The sequence below is a fragment of the Pseudophryne corroboree genome, chromosome 3, assembly GCF_028390025.1.
Source record: "Pseudophryne corroboree isolate aPseCor3 chromosome 3, aPseCor3.hap2, whole genome shotgun sequence".
Classification (NCBI taxonomy): domain Eukaryota; kingdom Metazoa; phylum Chordata; class Amphibia; order Anura; family Myobatrachidae; genus Pseudophryne; species Pseudophryne corroboree.
Genome location: NC_086446.1, coordinates 163912495 through 163931801, shown reverse-complemented (window position 1 = coordinate 163931801; position 19307 = coordinate 163912495). Strand labels below are relative to the sequence as shown.

The window sequence follows — 19307 nt, the reverse complement described above, 5'->3', positions numbered from 1 at the left end:
AAACTCTTACAAAGTTGCCTGACAAAAGCAAAAACACAGTTACATAAACCAAAACCACTGAATAGAAATGAAGGACGGCCTATGTTTGTCATGGAATATGACAATTCAACTAAATATACACAGAAAGCACTGAGACAACGTTGGAATATTATCAGCACGGACCAATCGTTACCATTCAGCACCACCAGCCCTCCAATGATGGCATTCAGATGGGGGCCAAATCTTAAACAATTGCTTATGCAACCGACATTAAATCCACAAGAGCATGCAAATAAGGTCACAAGAAATTGATATTAAAAAATCTGAAGAGTGACATTTTTCTAAAAATAGTAGATTGTAAGCTTTGTCTGGGCTTGAGCTTTTGTCTGGGATCAATTTTTTGTTCCCCTTACCCACGAGGCAGGTGCCTTATGTCCCAATTGGAAAAATGGGGGGGCGCCAATTCTCTTTCTGGCACAGGTCACCAAAAAGTCTAGTTACGACTCTGCTAATTGGTTGACACTTTCTCCAAGCCTTCCTTTTGGAAGAAAGCCCTTAAATTGTGTTTGCTTTCAGTGATCAAGAAATAATAGGCATAGGGAGATGCTTGCTATTTTATTAGGATTTTTTTTTTATAAAAAAAATCAATAATCTACAGTACGCTTTGTCCCCTTGAAGCTAACCTCTTTTATTTATAAAGCACTAAAATGTTACATAGCACTGTATGCTAAGTGGAACATAACACAAATAACATACTGTACAGAGACATGAAACAAATGGTAAATATCACCCTGCCCAAATGAGCTTGAGAACAAGTGACACTTAAGGTCTGTGTGGCTGTTGGGTAGAATAGAATCTGATTGGTTATTATGGGCATCCCTCTTTCTTACTTTACTTAGTAAATCTACCCACTAATCTGTTCACCTAATAAAAAATATAATAAATTCTCTTAAACCAAAACGTTACCTGTTTCTTAGAATAAACTAGATTTTGGTGAACCACAAAAATGTAGACACTCATCATTTTGTGTGTGTATGTGTTTATATATATATATATATATATATATATATATATATGTAATACATTAGCTATGTGGATTCAAATGTGGCCACATTCTTAAATCCTTTAATTTCTCTCTGGATCAAAAGTTCTAGCAATTGTTACAGTCTTTGGGGTATATTTACTAAGCTCCTGATTTTGAACGATTTTGTGTTTTTTCTTCAAAGTGTCATCTCGGGAATTTACTAAACTAAAATCTCGCCAGTGATGAGGGCATTCGTATTTTTTTTGAAGGCAGAGAAAAAAAATACAAATGAATACACCATCGGTCAAACACGCCTGTTATTTTATACAACTCGGTAATTTACTAAAATTTCGTATTCACAATCACTGCCGGCAATAGCCAAACACTGTCGTGAAAAAGTACAAATCGTAAAAAAAAAGCAGTTTTCAAATAGACCTGCTTTTTTTTACCGTATTCTGATAGGCATAGTGGGAAGGGGTGTGAAAGAGTTAAAAATCATAAAAGAAAATTGCGTGGGTTCCCCCCTCCTAAGCATAACCAGCCTCGGGCTCTTTGAGCCGGTCCTGGTTGTAAAAATACAGGGGGAAAAATGTCTGGGGTTCCCCCATATTTAAACAACCAGCACCGGGCTCTGCGCCTGGTCCTGGTGCAAAAAATACGGGGGACAAAAGACATAGGGGTCCCCCGTATTTTTATCACCAGCACCGGGCTCCACTAGTCAGAGAGATAATGCCACAGCCGGGGGACACTTTTATATTGGTCCCTGCGGCCTTGGCATTAAATCCCCAACTAGTCACCCCTGGCTGGGGTACCCTGGAGGAGTGGGGATCCCTTAAATCAAGGGGTCCCCCCTCCAGCCACCCAAGGGTGAAGCCCGAGGCTGTCCCCCCCATCCGTGGGTGGTGGATGGGAGGCTGATAGCCTTTTGTGTAAAAAAATATATATTTTTTTGTTTCAAAACTACAAGTCCCAGCAAGCCTCCCCCGCAAGCTGGTACTTGGAGAACCACAAGTACCAGCATGTGGGGAGGAAATGGGCCTGCTGGTACCTGTAGTTCTACTACAAAAAAATACCCAAATAAAAACAAGAGACACACACCGTGAAAGTATAACTTTAATGTACATACATGCACACTTACATACATACATACATACATACCTATATTGCCCCGAAGCACTCGGTCCTCTTGTCCAGTAGAATCCAGGGGTACCTGTAAATAAAATTATACTTACAAAGAATCCGGTGTAGATCGGTCCTCTTCTTAAAAGTTATCCACGTACTTGGCAAAAAAACAAACTGCTCACCCGAAACACGAACTGAAAGGGGATCCATGTTTACACATGGATCCCCTTTCCCCGAATGTCGGGACTCTCCGTGACTCCTGTCAAAGAGGGTCCCTTCAGCCAATCAGGGAGCGCCACGTCATGGCACTCTCCTGATTGGCTGTGCACGCCTGCACTGTCAGTCAAGCGAAGCACTGTGGATACAATGTAGCGTAGCGGCGCTACATTATATCCAATGATGGGAACTTTGCGGTCTGCGGTAGACCGCGAGGTTAAGAGGGGTCACTCTTGCGGGTGGCCCCACTTAACCTCGCGGCCTACCGCAGACCGCAAAGTTCCCATCATTGGATAAAATGTAGCGCCGCTACAGCATACCTCAAAACTGCAGCAACATACCTCCCGTTTCAGCACTCCCAGTTATCTCCCACAAATGCCTTCAGACTGTCAAGCAAGCTGCGACTAACAGCACAGTACGACCATCATCGCGACAGTATCGCAGGACATGCGCACTGTGGCTCCAACACATGCGCAAACCACAAAACATTAGTCAGGTGTGACTAAATCATAACTGTGTTCACTTGTGAATCGGTAATCACTAGAACAGATTATTTCCTTCAGGAGGAAAGCTCCCTGCTCTTCTGTTGCTCACATCTATGATCAGGGGATAGCGATGCAGAATGCCAAAATCCTGATCGAGTTGGTGCCAAAGTCTCCACTGGCAAGCCACGTGGGAGGGTTAGGGTTAGGCAGCGAGGTTGGGAGGGTTAGGCTGTAGGGAGGGAGATTAGGAAGAGTGGGTTAGGGTTAGGTACCACTAAAGAGACTTTTGGGGGGGCAGGTTAAGGTCAGGCTGTGGGAAAGGTGGGTTAGGGGGGATGGATGGTGTAACATGAATATGAGACACTACTGTGCAGTGTAATGCAAATAAGGGACACTACTGTGTCGCATAATTTGAATTGGAAGTACTATTGTGTCCACGCCCAATTAAATTGCGAACACACCGGGGGCAGCGCAAAACACATGCTGGGTGGCCCCCAGAATGTGAGTAGATGGATGCAGATCTTGCTGCAGAAGCAAGATCTGCGTCCATCTCTGAATAACCCCCTATGTGCATTGTTTTGATGTAAAGCATCTTAAGTTCTGTTGGAGAAAGATCACTATATAATTAAAATTATTATTTATTATAAAACATATTACGAATAAAAGTAAAAACTTGCATTTAAACTATTTTTTTTCTTCAAGCTTAAAGATAGACTTGTACACTTTATGGTATTATTTAAAACATGTACATTATTGGCAAACAAAAGATGAACCAATAGAAATTCCACTACACAGTATTTTTTAGATTGTCATCTCTGAGTCACAATGCAAAGTCTTTTTGCTGTAAAGCAGGGGTGGGGAACCTTCTTTCTACAAAGGGCCATTTGGATATTTTTAAAATCCTTTGGGGGCCATACGAAAATTACCAACTTACAAATTACCCTGTGCCCCAGTAGTTATGCCCCTTAGTGGTACTGAGTGCGCACGACGGAGGCATGTGCCAAAAAACGGGTGTGGCCAATTAAAATGTGACGTGATACACATATGCCCCCAATAGTGCAGTGCCAGATACACATATGCCAGTGCAGTGTCAGATACACAAATGTCCCCACAGTGCCAGATACACATATGGGGGAAGGGCGTGGACACAATAGTACTTCCAATTCAAATTATGCGACACAGTAGTGTCCCGTATTTGCATTACACTGCACAGTAGTGTCTCATATTCATGTTACACCATCCATCCCCCCTAACCCACCTTTCCCACAGCCTGACCTTAACCTGCCCCCCCAAAAGTCTCTTCAGTGGTACCTAACCCTAACCCACTCTTCCTAATCTCCCTCCCTACAGCCTAACCCTCCCAACCTCGCTGCCTAACCCTAACCCTCCCACGTGGCTTGCCAGTGGAGACTTTGGCACCAACTCGATCAGGATTTTGGCATTCTGCATCGCTATCTATGTTGGGATGCCAGCATCAGCATTCCGAGCAGTTTCGGGATGCTGGCATCAGCTTTCCGACCGCCGGGATGCCAAACGCCGGCATCTTGACTGCATCCTGAATGAAATGCTAATGAGCTGCAGTGAGATGAGCCTCAAATGGACCCAGTCATTAACCAAACACCATTGGTCGGATGGTAGAAGTACTTCCTGTTAGAAAAAACATCAGGGTGCCATCACTTCCAAGATAAAATGATCAATTATACAATTAACTGATATACATTTCCTTGAACCTGGCCTTGAAATAGATAAGATATGTATTTTCTTTATTACACTCAACAAGTTAAAGTTTTCGCTTACTCACTACTTACATCTAACATGCATGATAATTGTGTAGTTTTCCAGGTACTACAGTCCCTTCTCCCAAACACTGACACTTTTTTATTATCTTCAACAACAAATATATAGCACTGTGCTATATAACAATTGCTGTGTACCTGGTGACAGTCTTTTACTGCCGGCGCGGAGCCGGTGTCCGTCAGCACCACATACCACACAGCACTAGTGCTAAGACTAGTGTCCGGAAGCACCGCACTTGTAATCAGACTCACAATAAACTACAGTTCCCAGCAGCCCTTGCTGCCGGGAGCTCCCAGCAACAAGGGCTGCTGGGAGCTGTAGTTTATTTTGAATCTGATTACAAGTGCGGTGCGCCCGGACACCGTTGCCGCTCCAGCAGTAACAGACTTTCACCAGGTACAGTCTGACAGTACTGCTTTTCTACCCTTTGGCTGCGCGGGTGGCACAGCTAGACGGCGCCCCCTCCTTGCCTGGCGCCCCTGGCGAGTGCCATCCTGGCCAATGGGTAGATACACAACTGACACCATGTAAAGATGAGGTGGGTTGCTTAATAGTGAACAATCTCTTTTAGGATATACAGTAACGGGAAATTATTATGCAAGGCAGAAATATTTATTTGGATAGTATAAATGTATGTTACGGTACATGACTTTAGCTGTACAGTATGTGTGCTAAAGTATAATGAGTAATTATTTGCTAGGTCTGTTTTCCTATGTTTCTGTTAATGAAGTCTCTTTTAATCTTAAGGCCTCTCTTAATGGAAGCAGAAAACTTCACAATCTTTGTCAAGAACAGTGTGCGATTCCCAGTTTTCGACTTTGAGCGGTAAGTGAAACAACATACAAGTACTGTACTATACACAACAGCATAACGCAGTGGTTTCCAAACTATTTTGAATCACGGCGCCCTAGAGTATCAGAATTTTTTTCACGGCACCCCTAGGCCAAAAATTTCTTATTGAGAAATTTAGAAAGAAATATTAAATTAAGTAGATTGTGTTTATATGTCTTCCTTAGGCTCAATTATGTGGCGAGAGACAAGATTTGCTTCTGTTTGTCTCTATATTTTATGACTGACAGCTACTAGCACTAGTTTTGCCTATTATATTGACCATAAATAATTTGAATTGGTCCTGGACCACCAATCCAAGGCACCCCTGCAAGTGTCCCGAGGCACCCCAAGGAGCCACGGCACAGTTTGGGAACCACTGGCATAACGCATTTCCACTTCTCTCTTGCCTACTGTGTTTCACTCTCCTATGTGATACTGAACATGGTTGGTCGTTTTTGATACAAAAAGATATTGATTGCCATCCACTCTTACCTAGTCTCAACTGCACTTGATGGCTTTACAGCAGGGGTGGGGAACTTCTGGGCCATGGGCCGTATAAGGCCCGCAAAGCCATTTTTTCTGGCCCACCCGCTGCTATGTGTCAGCGAGACATGCCGCTGCTCAGTCCGGTGGCGGCGTGTCTCAGCTGTCAGGGCAGGGAGGAGAGCGCAGCTATGTCCGAAGGCAGCTGCGGGTAGGATCTCAAACCAGCTGCCGGTTTGTGAGCCAATCAAAGCTCGCAGACTGGCAGCCAATCAGGAGCCGCTGCTGCCGGTCCGTGAGCTCTGATAGGCTCACGAACCGGTGGCTGGTTTGAGGTATTACACGCCGCCGCTGCCCGACATAGCTGCGCACTGACCCCTGACAGCTTAGACAAGCCACCGCTGGACGGAGCAGCAGCAGCGGTCAACAGCACAGTGGGGTGAAGGGACATGTGGGGGAGCATTTGTGTATCTGGCACTGTGGGGGCATTTGTGTATCTGGCACTGTGGGGGCATTTGTGTATCTGGCACTGTAGGGGCATTTGTGTAACTGGCACTGTGGGGGCATTTGTGTATCTGTCACTGCACTGGCATATGTGTATCTGGCACTGTGGGGACATTTGTGTATCTGACACTGCACTGGCATATGTGTATCTGGCACTGCACTATTGGGGGCATATGTGTATCACGTCACATTTTAATTGGCCACACCCATTTTTTGGCACGTGCACATGCCTCCGTCGTGCGCACTCAGTACCACTAAGGGGCATAACTACTGGGGCACAGGGTAATTTGTAAGTTGGTAATTTTCGTATGGCCCCCAAAGGATTTTAAAAATATCCAAATGGCCCTTTGTAGAAAGAAGGTTCCCCACCCCTGCTTTACAGCAAAAAGACTTTGCATTGTGACTCAGAGATGACAATCTAAAAAATACTGTGTAGTGGAATTTCTATTGGTTCATCTTTTGTTTGCCAATAATGTACATGTTTTAAATAATACCATAAAGTGTACAAGTCTATCTTTAAGCTTGAAGAAAAAAAATAGTTTAAATGAAAGTTTTTACTTTTATTCGTAATATGTTTTATAATAAATAATTTTAATTATATAGTGATCTTTCTCCAACAGAACTTAAGATGCTTTACATCAAAACAATGCACATAGGGGGTTATTCAGAGATGGACGCAGATCTTGCTTCTGCAGCAAGATCTGCATCCATCTACTCACATTCTGGGGGCCACCCAGCATGTGTTTTGCGCTGCCCCCGGTGTGTTCGCAATTTAATTGTGAGGCTGCAATTAGAAATGTTGTCTCGTGGCTACCGGGTGTCTAAACAGAGCAAGAATTTAATTGCTCCAATTTGTGCCTCCTAGTGGCAGCCGCAGGGGAAAACAATTGGATTCCTCCCAATGCAGAAACCACACACACAGGACAGACAAGTAGATTCATAAACAAAGGTAAATAGTCGCACCGGGCAATCTCATAAGGTATAGGAGGTGCAGGGAGCGTGTTGCTGTGCATCTCAAGCTTTATGGCAATGAGCAGCAAAACCATGATGATACAATTCATCACAAAGTGTACTGGATCCTGGTCTATTCTCCTGGGAGTGGGGGAGGAGTCCCCAAAATATAGGAATCTTCCAGATGTTTGGGGAGAGTAGGCTGGTCAGGTCCATTCATATCACTGCTACTCAAATACTGCATCAGGTTCTTAGGGCATTATCCTAAATATGTGGGAGTGAGGAGATACTATACTATATTACAACTATTTTAACAGCTGCTGTGGAATACGGTTAATACTGAATGATGTATTCTAGAAATAGTGTTCTATATAAAAATAATATGGATTCATCCAATCCATGAAGAGTAAGGAAATAATGTATCATATATCGTATCACCTGTAGAAATGTAAGTAAAAAGACAATATGCACACCCTTAATGAATTGCACTTACTACATACTCAATGAATATGCGCTCACCACTTGTGTCTTTTATGAATATATCCTGTACTTTCTCCAGTAATCCTTATGCATTGAGCCATACAAAAGAAAACATATGCTGCTTTGCACTAGGGTGGCCAATCCCGCGTCGACAGGATCCTGGGATTTGGAACAGTGTTTAGAGTCTCCTATAGATAGGGTCTGGTCTTGGGCAGCATATAATATTTTCTTGACAGCCTCATACTGTTTCCTGTTGATCTGCACTATGTGCTTTATGTTTTTCTTTGTATAAACACACTTATCGTATGCACAGATTGGGTGAATCCACTTTACTCTAATATACTACACTTTTATGTAAATCATATTTTATTAGAGATGAGCGGGTTCGGTTCCCTGAGAACCGAACCCGCCGAACATCCCGTCCCGAGCCTGGATCCGAGCCTAGCTCGGGACTTCCTGCCAGACTCGGAAACCAGAACGATGCAAAAGTCGTCATCCCACTGTTGGATTCTCGCAGGATTTGGATCCCATATAAACAGCTGCGCGTCGCCGCCATTTTCACTCTGGACTTGGAGAGTGAGGGAGACAGACCTCTGTCTCTCTCTGTGGGTGGAGGCGTCTGGTGAGGTTAGTGTGTGATCTGTAGGGGTCACTGTGGTGTACCTGTGCTGTGTTAGAGGTCCTGTCCTGGCTGTCACTGGTGTTTCATGTGCTGCAGCTGTACATGGGTGTTGCTGTCCTGGCTGTCACTGTGTTGTACAGGGTGCAAGGGCACTGTCTTCCTGTATGCTGGAAAATATAGGGGTGCTGCTGGCCCTGTATGTTGTAAACATTCAGGGGTGCAGTTGTTAAAAATTAAAAGCACACTGCTCCTGTATGCTGTAAAATATAGGGATGCTGCTGGCGCTGTATGTTGTAAAAATTCAAGGGTGCAGTAAAAAATTAAAAGAACACTGCTCTTGTATGCTGTAAAATATAGGAGTGCTGCTGTTCAAATAACATTACACTGGCTCTGTATGTGGTAAAAATTCAGAGGTGCAGTTAAAAATTAAAAGCACACTGCTCTTGTATGCTGTAAAATATAGGGGTGTTGCTGTTCAAAAAACATTACATTGGCCCTATATGTTGTAAAAATTCAGGGGTGCAGTTGTTAAAAATTAAAAGCACACTGCTGTATGCTGTAAAATATAGGGGTGCTGCTGGCCCTGTTTATTGTAAAAATTCAGAGGTGCAGTTGTTAAAAATTAATAGCACACTGCTCTTGTATGCTGTAAAATATTGGGGTGTTGCTGTTCAAGTAACATTACACTGGCCCTGTATGTTGTAAAAATTCAGAGGTGCAGTTATTAAAAATTAAAAGCACATTGCTGTATGCAGTAAAATATAGGGGTGCTGCTGGCCCGGTATGTTGTAAAAATTCAGAGTTGCAGTTGTTAAAAATTAAAAGCACACTGCTGTATGCTGTAAAATCTAGGGGTGCTGCGGCCCTGTATGTTGTAAAAATTCAGAGGTGCAGTTGTTAAAAATGAAAAGCACACTGCTCTTGTATGTTGTAAAATATAGGGGTGTTGCTGTTCAAATAACATTACACTGGCCCTGTATGCTGTAAGTATACATGGGTGCTATGAAAATAAAGGGGCACTGTTCTGTGTGCTGTAATAATAAAGGGGTGATGTCCTGTGAAATGGAGAACAACAATTTGGAGGAAAAAATAGTGGAAGATCAGGAACCAGTTCCTAGTACTAGTGCTGAAGCTGCTGCTGCCACCAGTCATGACATTGATGATGCAATTCCATCAACGTCATCTGCTAAGGCCGATGTCCAATGTCATAGAGGGCATGTAAAATCCAAGAAGCAAAAATTAATAATCAGGAAAAAAAAGACATTATATGACGTGAAACGTAAAATTGGCAATATGCCATTCACGACACAAAGTGACAAGGAAAGGCTAAGGCCTTGGCCTATGTTAATGACTGGCGGCTCAGCTTCTCATGAGGATGGAAGCCCTCCTCCCTCTCGGAAAAAAAAAAAGCTTGTTAAAGCACAGGAAAATACAACTGTGCGTTCAGAGATATCACAAATCTCCAAGGAGAGTCCAAGTGTGTCCGTGGTTGCGATGTCTAGGCCTGACCTTCTCAAGACTGTATGGAAAGAGAAGGCTCCTTCCACCATTTGCACGCCCCCTGTAAGTGCTAGGAAGAGCACCGCCAGTCCAGTTGCTGATACCTGTATTGAGATTGAGGATATCACTGTATAAGTACACCAGGATGAGGAGGATATTGGTGTAGCTGGTGCTGAGGAGGAAGTTGACGATGAGGATTCTGATGGTGATGTGGTTTGTTTGAATAAGGCACCAATGGAGACAGTTGGTGTCTGTGGGATGAGAAATCCCATTGTCATGCCTGGGCAAAATACCAAAAAAGCCACCTCTTCAGTGTGGAATTATTTCTCCACAAATCCGGACAACAGGTGTCAAGCCGTGTGTTGCATTTGTCAATTCGTAATAAGTAGGGGTAAGGACGTTAATCACCTCTAGGAACATCCTCCCTTATACGTCACCTGCAGTGCATTGATCAGTAGTTATTGTCAAGTTCAGAAACTTTGGGTAAGAGCGTAAGCAGTCCACTGACACCTAAATCCCTTCTTCCTGTTGTACCCAAGCTCCTGCAAGCCACACCACCAACTCCCTCAACGTCAATTTCCTCCTCAGTCAGGATCGTAAGTAGTCCTGCAGGCCATGTCACTGGCATGACTGACAAGTCCTCTCCTAACCGGGATTCCTCTGGAGAATCCTTGAGTGGTACGCCTACTGCTGCTGCCGCTGCTGTTGTTGCTGCTTGGAGTCGATCGTCATCCCAGAGGGGAAGTCGGAAGATCACTTGTACTACTTCCAGTAAGCAATTGACTGTCCAACCATCCTTTGGGAGGAAGATGAAATATGACAGCAGTCACCTTGATTACTGAGGCCATAACAACTATGCTGATGTTAGATGTGCGTCCGGTATCCGCCATTAGTGCAGTGGGATTTAGACAGTTGATGGACGTTCTGTGGGGGTAATTCAGACCTAATCGCTCGCTAGCATTTTTTGCAGCGCTGCGATCAGGTCAGAAATGCGCATCCATATGTACCGCAATGCGCAGGTGCGTCGCATGGGTACAAAGCGGTCATTGCTGTGTGATGGGTTTTACGTAGAATCCATTCACACAGCCGATCGCAAGGAGATTGACAGGAAGAAGGCATTTGTGGGTGTCAACTGACCATTTTCAGGGAGTAGTTAGAAAAGCGTCTGACATCAATTTCGGCCCCGGACAGGCTGAAGTGATCGCAGCGGCTGAGTAAGTCCTGGGCAACTCAGAAACTGAACAAAGTTTTTTTGTACCGCTTGGCTGCACATGCGATCGCACACTTGCACAGCTAAAATACACTCCTTGGTGGGCGGCGACTATGCGAACGCAGGACTTCAAAAAACAGCTAGCGAGCGATCAGGTCTGAATGACCCTCTGTGTCCCTAGTACCAAATCCGTCTAGATTCTACTTCACTAGAAAAGCAATTCCCGGACAGTACAAGGACATTGAGAAAAGTGTCCTGAAAAATGTGGTTGTACCCACTGTCCACTTAACCATGGACGTGTAGACAAGTGGAGCAAGGCAAACTAAGGACTACATGACTGTGACAGCCCACTGAGTAGATGTATTGCCTCCCGCAGCAACATCAGCAGCAGCACCAGTAGCAGCATCTCACAAACGCCAACTTGATCCTAGGCAGGCTATGCTGTGTGTCACTGGTTTCCATAAGAGGCACACCGCTGACAACCTCTTACGGAAACTGAGGTACATCATCGCACAATGGCTTACCCCACTTAGACTCTCCTGGGGATTTGTGATATCGGACAACGCCACCAATATTGTGCATGCATTACATCTGGGCAAATTCCAGCACGTCCCATGTTTTGCACATGCAATTAATTTAGTGATGCAGAATTTTTTTGAAAAATGACAAGGGCGTGAAGGAGATGCTGTCGATGGCCCGAAAAATTGCGGACCACTTTAGACATTCAGCCACTGCGTGCCGAAGACTGGAGTGCCAGCAAACACTCCTGAACCTGCCCTGCCATCACCTGAAGCAAGAGGTTGTAATGAGGTGGAATTCAACACTCTATATGCTTCAGAGGATGGAGGATCAGCAAAAGGCCATTCAAGCCTATACATCCACCTACGATACAGGCAAAGGAGGGGTAATGCACCTGACTCAAGCGCAGTGGAGAATGATTTCCGTGTTGTGCAAGGTTCTCCAACCCTTTGAACTTGCCACACGTGAAGTCAGTTCAGACACTGCCAGCTTGAGTCAGGTCATTCCCCTCATCAGTCTTTTGCAGAAGCAGCTGGAGAAATTGAAGGAGAAGGTAAGATGGAGCGATTCCACAAAGATGTGGGACTTGTGGATGGAGCCCTTCATTTGCTTTGCCAGGATTTAAGGGTGGTCAATCTGTTGAAATCAGAGCACTACATTTTGGCCACCGTGCTCGATCCTAGGTTTAAAGCCTACGTTGTATCTCTCCTTCCGGCAGACACAAGTCTGCAGAGGTTCAAAGACCTACTGGTGAGAAAATTGTCAACTCAAGTGGAACGTGACCCGTCAACAGCTCCTCTTTAATTTTCTCCCACAACTGGGGCAGCAAGGAAAAGGATAACATTTCCGAGCCCACCCGCTGGCGGAGATGCAGGGCAGTCACGAGCAAGTGTTGACATCTGGTCCGGACTAAAGGAGCTGCCGATTACTGACATGTCTACTGTCACATTCTTTCAATGGTGACAGCATCATATGGATGACAACATCCAAGTAGGCATGGCAGACAGTCCGTTTGTGTACTGGCAGGAAAAAGAGGCAACTTGGAGGGCCTTGCACAAACTGGCTTTATTTTACCTAAGTTAACCCCCCCCCCCCCCCCCCTGCAGTGTGTACTCCGAAAGAGTGTTTAGTGCAGCCTGTAACCTTGTCAGCGATCGGCGTAGGAGGTTACTTCCACAAAATGTGGAGATGATGATGTTCATCAAAATGAATGATAAATTCCTCCAGGAAGACATTTACCAGCAGTTGCCTCCAGAAAGACCACAGGGACCTGTGATGGTGGATTCCAGTGGGGACAAATTAATACTCTGTGAGGAGGAGGATGTACACACTGAAAGGGTGAGGAATCGGAGGATGAGGACGACATCTTGCCTCTGCGGAGCCTGTTTGTGCAAGCAGAGATTAATTGCTTCTTTTTTGGTGAGGGGATTAATTACTTCTCTTTTTGTGGGGGCCAAAACAAACCAATCATTTCAGTCACATTCATGTGGCAGACCCTGTCGCTGAAATGATTGGTTTGTTAAAGTGTGCATGTCCTGTTTATACAACATTAGGGTGGGTGGGAGGGCCCAAGGACAATTCCATCTTGCACCTTTTATTATTTTATTTGCATTATGTGCTCTTTGGGGCCTAGTTTTTAAAACTGCCATCCTGTCTGCCACTGCAGTGCCACTACTAGGTAGGCCAGGTGTTTGTGCCGCCCACTTGTGTCGCTTACTGTAGCTTAGTCATCCAGTGGCCTCGGTGCACCACTTTATTTTCTTTGCATTATGTGCTCTTTGGGGCCTAGTTTTTAAAACTGCCATCCTGTCTGCCACTGCAGTGCTACTCCTTGATAGGCCAGGTGTTTGTGCCGCCCACTTGTGTCGCTTAGCTTAGTCATCCAGCGACCTCGGTGCAATCTTTTGGCCTAAAAACAATATTGTGAGGTGTAGACTGGAAATGAGTGGAAATGAATGTTATTGAGGTTAATAATGCTGTAGGATCAAAATTACCCCCAAATTCTGTGATTTTAGCTTTTTTTACTTTTTTTTTTTTCCAAAAATCATTCAGATCCAAAACCAAAACCTGAAAGGGTGGCTTTGGCAATACCAATCCAGATCCAAAACACGAGCGGGGATCCAGATCCAAAACCAAAACACAAAATCCAAAAAGTGTCCGCCGCACATCTCTAGATTTTATCTTCTATTCTTCTAAATATCAGTGTATTCTTTGGGAGAATCTTCTTACACATTATTAAAGGACCACAGAACCTCAAAAAAATTAAATGACTAGAAAACATCATTCAGTATATGGGTAAGTATATTCCACTGCAGCTGTTAAAATAGATGTAATATACTGTAATATCTCCTCACTCCTACATATTTAGGACAATGCCCTGAGAACCTGATGCAGTATTTGAGTAGCAGTGATATGGTTGGCTACTCTCCCGAAATATCTGGAAGATTCCTACATTTTGGGGAATTCTCCCCCACTTCCAGGAGTGCAGACCATACTCCAGTGTAAAGTGTGTGCATGTGTGAACATGCTAGCTGGTTAACGTAGCTAGCTGTATGACGCATATGCATACCCCCTTAGACTGGCCTAGTGAAGCGTGCTGCTCTGGGCAAGCATTGCTAAGGCATCTGAGAATGGATAAACTGGGCGAGATGTACTAAGGGCAGAAATGAGATGAAACCTCTAAAAATCTAGTTTGCAGAGTTTTGGCTACATTTCCATATGTACCAAGCTGCGGAATGCGATACATCCCAGAGGCATGATATATATTAATTTCCATGTATTTTTTTAAAATCTCTTTATTTATAAAAGTGGAAGACATAAATGTAAGACAATCACATACAAATTATAGATTGTCAAAATACAAGAGACAAATGTTACAGGTTGCTATGTTGAAATACAAATAAATTTGTCAAAACCAGTTTTGTAACTGTTTTTTTGTCTTATGTTGTAGAACCTACAACAATAAAAAAACATGAAGGGGGAGGCAAAAAAAAGGTGGGGGGATGGGGAGAGGGAAAACCACTACAAGTTGCAACAAACAGGGCGTGTCAAAATAAGTAAAGTGCAAGAAGCCCAAATCCTGCAGCGGGATCAACCAGTATTACTATAAGGTACTGGGGATTTGTTTGTAAAAGTAGAAGTACCATGGATTCCAAATAACGTGAAATTTATCTTCAGAGTCATGGAACATGGAAGTAATGTATGTACTCCATTGTAGTTACATACCAAATTTTGTTGATTACTGCGAGTAGAGGTGGAGCACAGGTTGTTTCTAGTGTGCAGAAATCCCGGGATAGTTTCTGAAGCTTGGTTTCTGCCGTTTTTACGCATTTCTGTAGTTTTATTAGTATTTTATAAATGAATGAGATGATAATATTTCAGTTCTACAGTATATACAGTAGATTAATTGAAATGTTGTCTTACTTTTTATTTGTGTGTATTTAATAGAAGTGATAGAGACAATCTGATCTTTCCGCTGAATTCACATGCTTAAATTAGGTAAAAACACATATTCGAATGCCAGATGCAGATATTTCTTTAAAATTTGTTGAGTAGTGATTTGAGATTTACATGCCAGGTTTTCTGCTAATAATTGTTTCCTTTTCTGCACATTGTATGATATTAGTTGTGAAGCTGTATCATCACAGTTACTGTCTTACAGCTGATTAGGCTTGGAATGTAACAGGACTTTTCAGAACTATTCTTCAGAATACAGTATGACGTTAAATATTTTCATGTAGGGGGAATCTGCCTCCCAGTCTGAACTGCCGCTATGATCCAGTTGTGGCCCCCTTTTGTCCAATCTTCAGGCTTGGAGACATTGTCAAACATGCTGGTCAGAACTTCACTGCTCTGGCAGACAAGGTTGGTTATCAACATATTACAGTATGTGAATGTCAAACAGGGCGGCAGAGTGCATTTTGTGCATAATGTGACTGTGTGTACGGACTGTAAGAGGCGCATCTGAGGCGAAGTCCGGCCCAGAAGCAGGGAGTGGGAAGGGTGCAGAGGTCGCACTGAACTTCCCCTTTGGTGCGGGGTCAGGGGTGCGATTAGAGACAAATTTAATAGGAGGTGCCAGGGCGGAGATTTTGGACCTTTTAGGAGGCATCTTGCACGTCCGAGGAATGCAGTAGTAAACAGCAATAAAAATGTCAAATGGTAAAGACCTGTGGTTCTATATCAGGCAAAATGCAACGTTAGCGGTTTCATGGGTGTGTGCGGAAGGTGTCACATGAGCAGCATAGAGGCAGGGAGTAGGCTAGACAGCGAGGATGGCATGTGAGCGGAACATATGAAGGACCATCCTGCATTACTAAGAATCCAGGAGAGCTGGCAGTCACACAGTAGCCGACAATCCTGAGGAATGGATAGTGCAGCTCCGTCGGTACCAGCCGTCTTGCGGTGCAGACGCCCGGGACAGCTGGATGCACCCGCGGATGTTATTCTGAGGGGAGAGCTTGTACACACTATGGTACCCAGGTGAGGAAGTGGGGCATAAGGGGGGTATTCACCACCACGATGGAGCCACATAGCCACTGAAGGAAACATTGCCCACTCAGCCTGTCTGGTGCTGGCAGTGGGATCTCAGATGTGACTGTGGAAGCAGCAGTGATAGCTCTCTATGTAAATGCAGCAGGATGCATCTATTACATGTAGACATGTACACAAAAGAACATTTTCTGCAGATCGCCATACACTGACACGAATATCCCACCCTTACTACCTAGAACAATTAGTAAACTGCTACTATTGCCAACTTTCTCTTAAAAACCACATATGTCAGTGACACGTACCCTGCATACATTAGCATCAACCCCGTTCGTGCCTGCCGTCACCATGGCAACCTGACCACTCTGAAAAACTACAAATCCCATGTCTGACTGCTGGGCTGCCACTCCTCCTGTGTGATGGGGTTGGGACTCGGGAGGTGTTGCCAGCCCCTGCTCCTACTGGCCGGATGGTTGATTCTATATCGGAGTGGGAGAAGGGACCTTCTGACGTACCTAGGGGAGGAGACACGGCACCAGGGGGAGGAGCTATGGCCGAACAGGGTACCCGAAAAGTACCCTCGCGGGCTCGCTTCGCTCGCCACGCTTCGGGTTCGGTGGTTCGTTTTGCTCGTCACCTGATTACTAAAGGTAATAGTTGGTGGCGTGGATAGTAGAGGAACTATCCCGCTGGCCTAGCTCCTCCCCCTTGTGTCGTGGCTCCTCACCCTGACGGAGAAGGTCCCTTAGCCCACTTGAATCAACCCTGGCCGGATGCCTCAGGCTGACAGGTAGCGCTCACTGTTTAATGTATGTGTCACAAGCCAGAGCTCACCACCCTGCCCCGCAGCTGCAGCATTGAGTAAGTGGCAGCTACCCCGACCTCTGTTGACTGCAGGAGCAGCTAAGTGGGCGGGCCTGGGGCTGTGTGTTATGGGAGCGATCGACCTGAGTCAGGGACATAGCTCTGTTCTGTTTGCATTCATTTGCATTTCACTTGTACAGTAAAGAAATAGTAAATAAATCATTGTTTTAAGTTTAACATCTACTATGTACACCCTGGCTACAAAGAAACTTTCCTAAAAAGGAAATACCTGTATAAAAATAGAAAATCACTTCTCAAATTGCCTTTGTAATGAAAGAGGTACCAATTTTGCATTTATGATTAAGTAATATATCAGTGTGTCTTATTGCAGGGTGGAGTCCTGAGTATTAAAATTGGTTGGCTTTGTGACCTTGACAAATCTTGGGATCTCTGCGTTCCTCGATACAGCTTTACCAGGCTGGACAGTGTTTCAGAAAAGAACAATGTTTCTCCAGGATACAACTTTAGGTATTATGTATTTAATGTTCTGAGAATTCTGAATCTCTTTGTAAATGTGTATTATTTCATTTTGGGCAAGTTTAAATGTTTGAAGAATTTGCTATAGGATATTTAGAATGGGGTTTAGCAGTGAAACCTATGTGTTATATTTAATGCATTGTTGGTATGTGTTTCAGGTATGCTCGATACTACATGAATTTAGATGGCTCAGAGTTTCGGACTCTGATCAAGGCTTTTGGCATTAGAATTGATGTTCTTGTTTATGGAAACGTAAGTTCATATAAATAATACCTTATGATATATGTGACTAGCATGTAAGACACCTTTTGGAAAATATTATCTTAGTAGTATTTTTTTCAACTTGCCATTTTTTTTCCAAGTCGCTAGCCCAACATTGCAGTTTTTTCTCCTTTTTCTTCCCCCGTCTCTCTCCCCCTCTCTTTCCCTCTTCCACCCATCTCACTTTTCCCCACTGTCTCCCATCTCTGTCTCTCTCATCCATCTCACTTTCTTCCTCCCTTCTCACTTTCCCCCTCTGTCTGTCATCTCTGTCTCTCTCATTCATCTTCCTCTCTTTCACCCATCTCTCCCTCCCCCACTTACTCCCATCTCTCTTTCTATCTCCAATTATTCCTCCTACAGTATCTTTCTCCCTGTCCTTCTTTTCTCTGACGTCCTAGTGGATGCTGGGACTCCGTCAGGACCATGGGGAATAGCGGCTCCGCAGGAGACAGGGCACAAAAGTAAAAGCTTTAGGATCAGGTGGTGTGCACTGGCTCCTCCCCCTATGACCCTCCTCCAAGCCTCAGTTAGGTTTTTGTGCCCGGCCGAGAAGGGTGCAATCTAGGTGGCTCTCATAAAGAGCTGCTTAGAGTAAAAGTTTTGATAGTTTTCTTATTTTCAGTGAGTCCTGCTGGCAACAGGCTCACTGCAACGAGGGACTTAGGGGAGAAGAAGTGAACTCACCTGCGTGCAGGATGGATTTGCTTCTTAGGCTACTGGACACTAGCTCCAGAGGGACGATCACAGGTACAGCCTGGATGGGTCACCGGAGCCGCGCCGCCGACCCCCTTGCAGATGCCGAAGTAAGAAGAGGTCCAGAAACCGGCGGCTGAAGGCTTTTCAGTCTTCATGAGGTAGCGCACAGCACTGCAGCTGTGCGCCATTGCTCTCAGCACACTTCACACCAACGGTCACTGAGGGTGCAGGGCGCTGGGGGGGGCGCCCTGGGCAGCAATGTTAATACCTTTTCTGGCTAAAAAGAATACATCACATATAGTCCCTGAGGCTATATGGATGTATTTCACCCCTGCCAGGTCTCAGAAAAACCGGGAGAAGAGCCCGCCGGAATAGAGGGCGGGACCTATCTCCTCAGCACACAGCGCCATTTTCCCTCACAGAACTGCTGGTGGGAAGGCTCCCAGGCTCTCCCCTGCACTGCACTACAGAAACAGGGTTAAAACAGAGAGGGGGGGCACTTATTTGGCGATATGAATATATATTAAGATGCTATAAGGGAAAACACTTATATAAAGGTTGTCCCTGTATAATTATAGCGTTTTGGTGTGTGCTGGCAAACTCTCCCTCTGTCTCCCCAAAGGGCTAGTGGGGTCCTGTCCTCTATCAGAGCATTCCCTGTGTGTGTGCTGTGTGTCGGTACGTGTGTGTCGACATGTATGAGGACGATGTTGGTGAGGAGGCGGAGCAATTGCCTGTAATGGTGATGTCACTCTCTAGGGAGTCGACACCGGAATGGATGGCTTATTTAAG

The 19307-nt window shown here is 44.7% G+C and overlaps 1 protein-coding gene across 1 annotated transcript in view; it reads left to right on the top strand.

The window, feature by feature from the left end:
- The window catches only part of P2RX3 (purinergic receptor P2X 3), a 303463-nt gene that overhangs the window by 220834 nt on the left and 63322 nt on the right, over positions 1–19307 (top strand). The window contains exons 6-9 of the mRNA XM_063958551.1: positions 5371–5448; positions 15464–15587; positions 17410–17546; positions 17714–17807. Of these exons, the coding sequence (XP_063814621.1) occupies positions 5371–5448; positions 15464–15587; positions 17410–17546; positions 17714–17807 (433 nt within the window). The remainder of the gene's footprint in view (positions 1–5370; positions 5449–15463; positions 15588–17409; positions 17547–17713; positions 17808–19307) is intronic.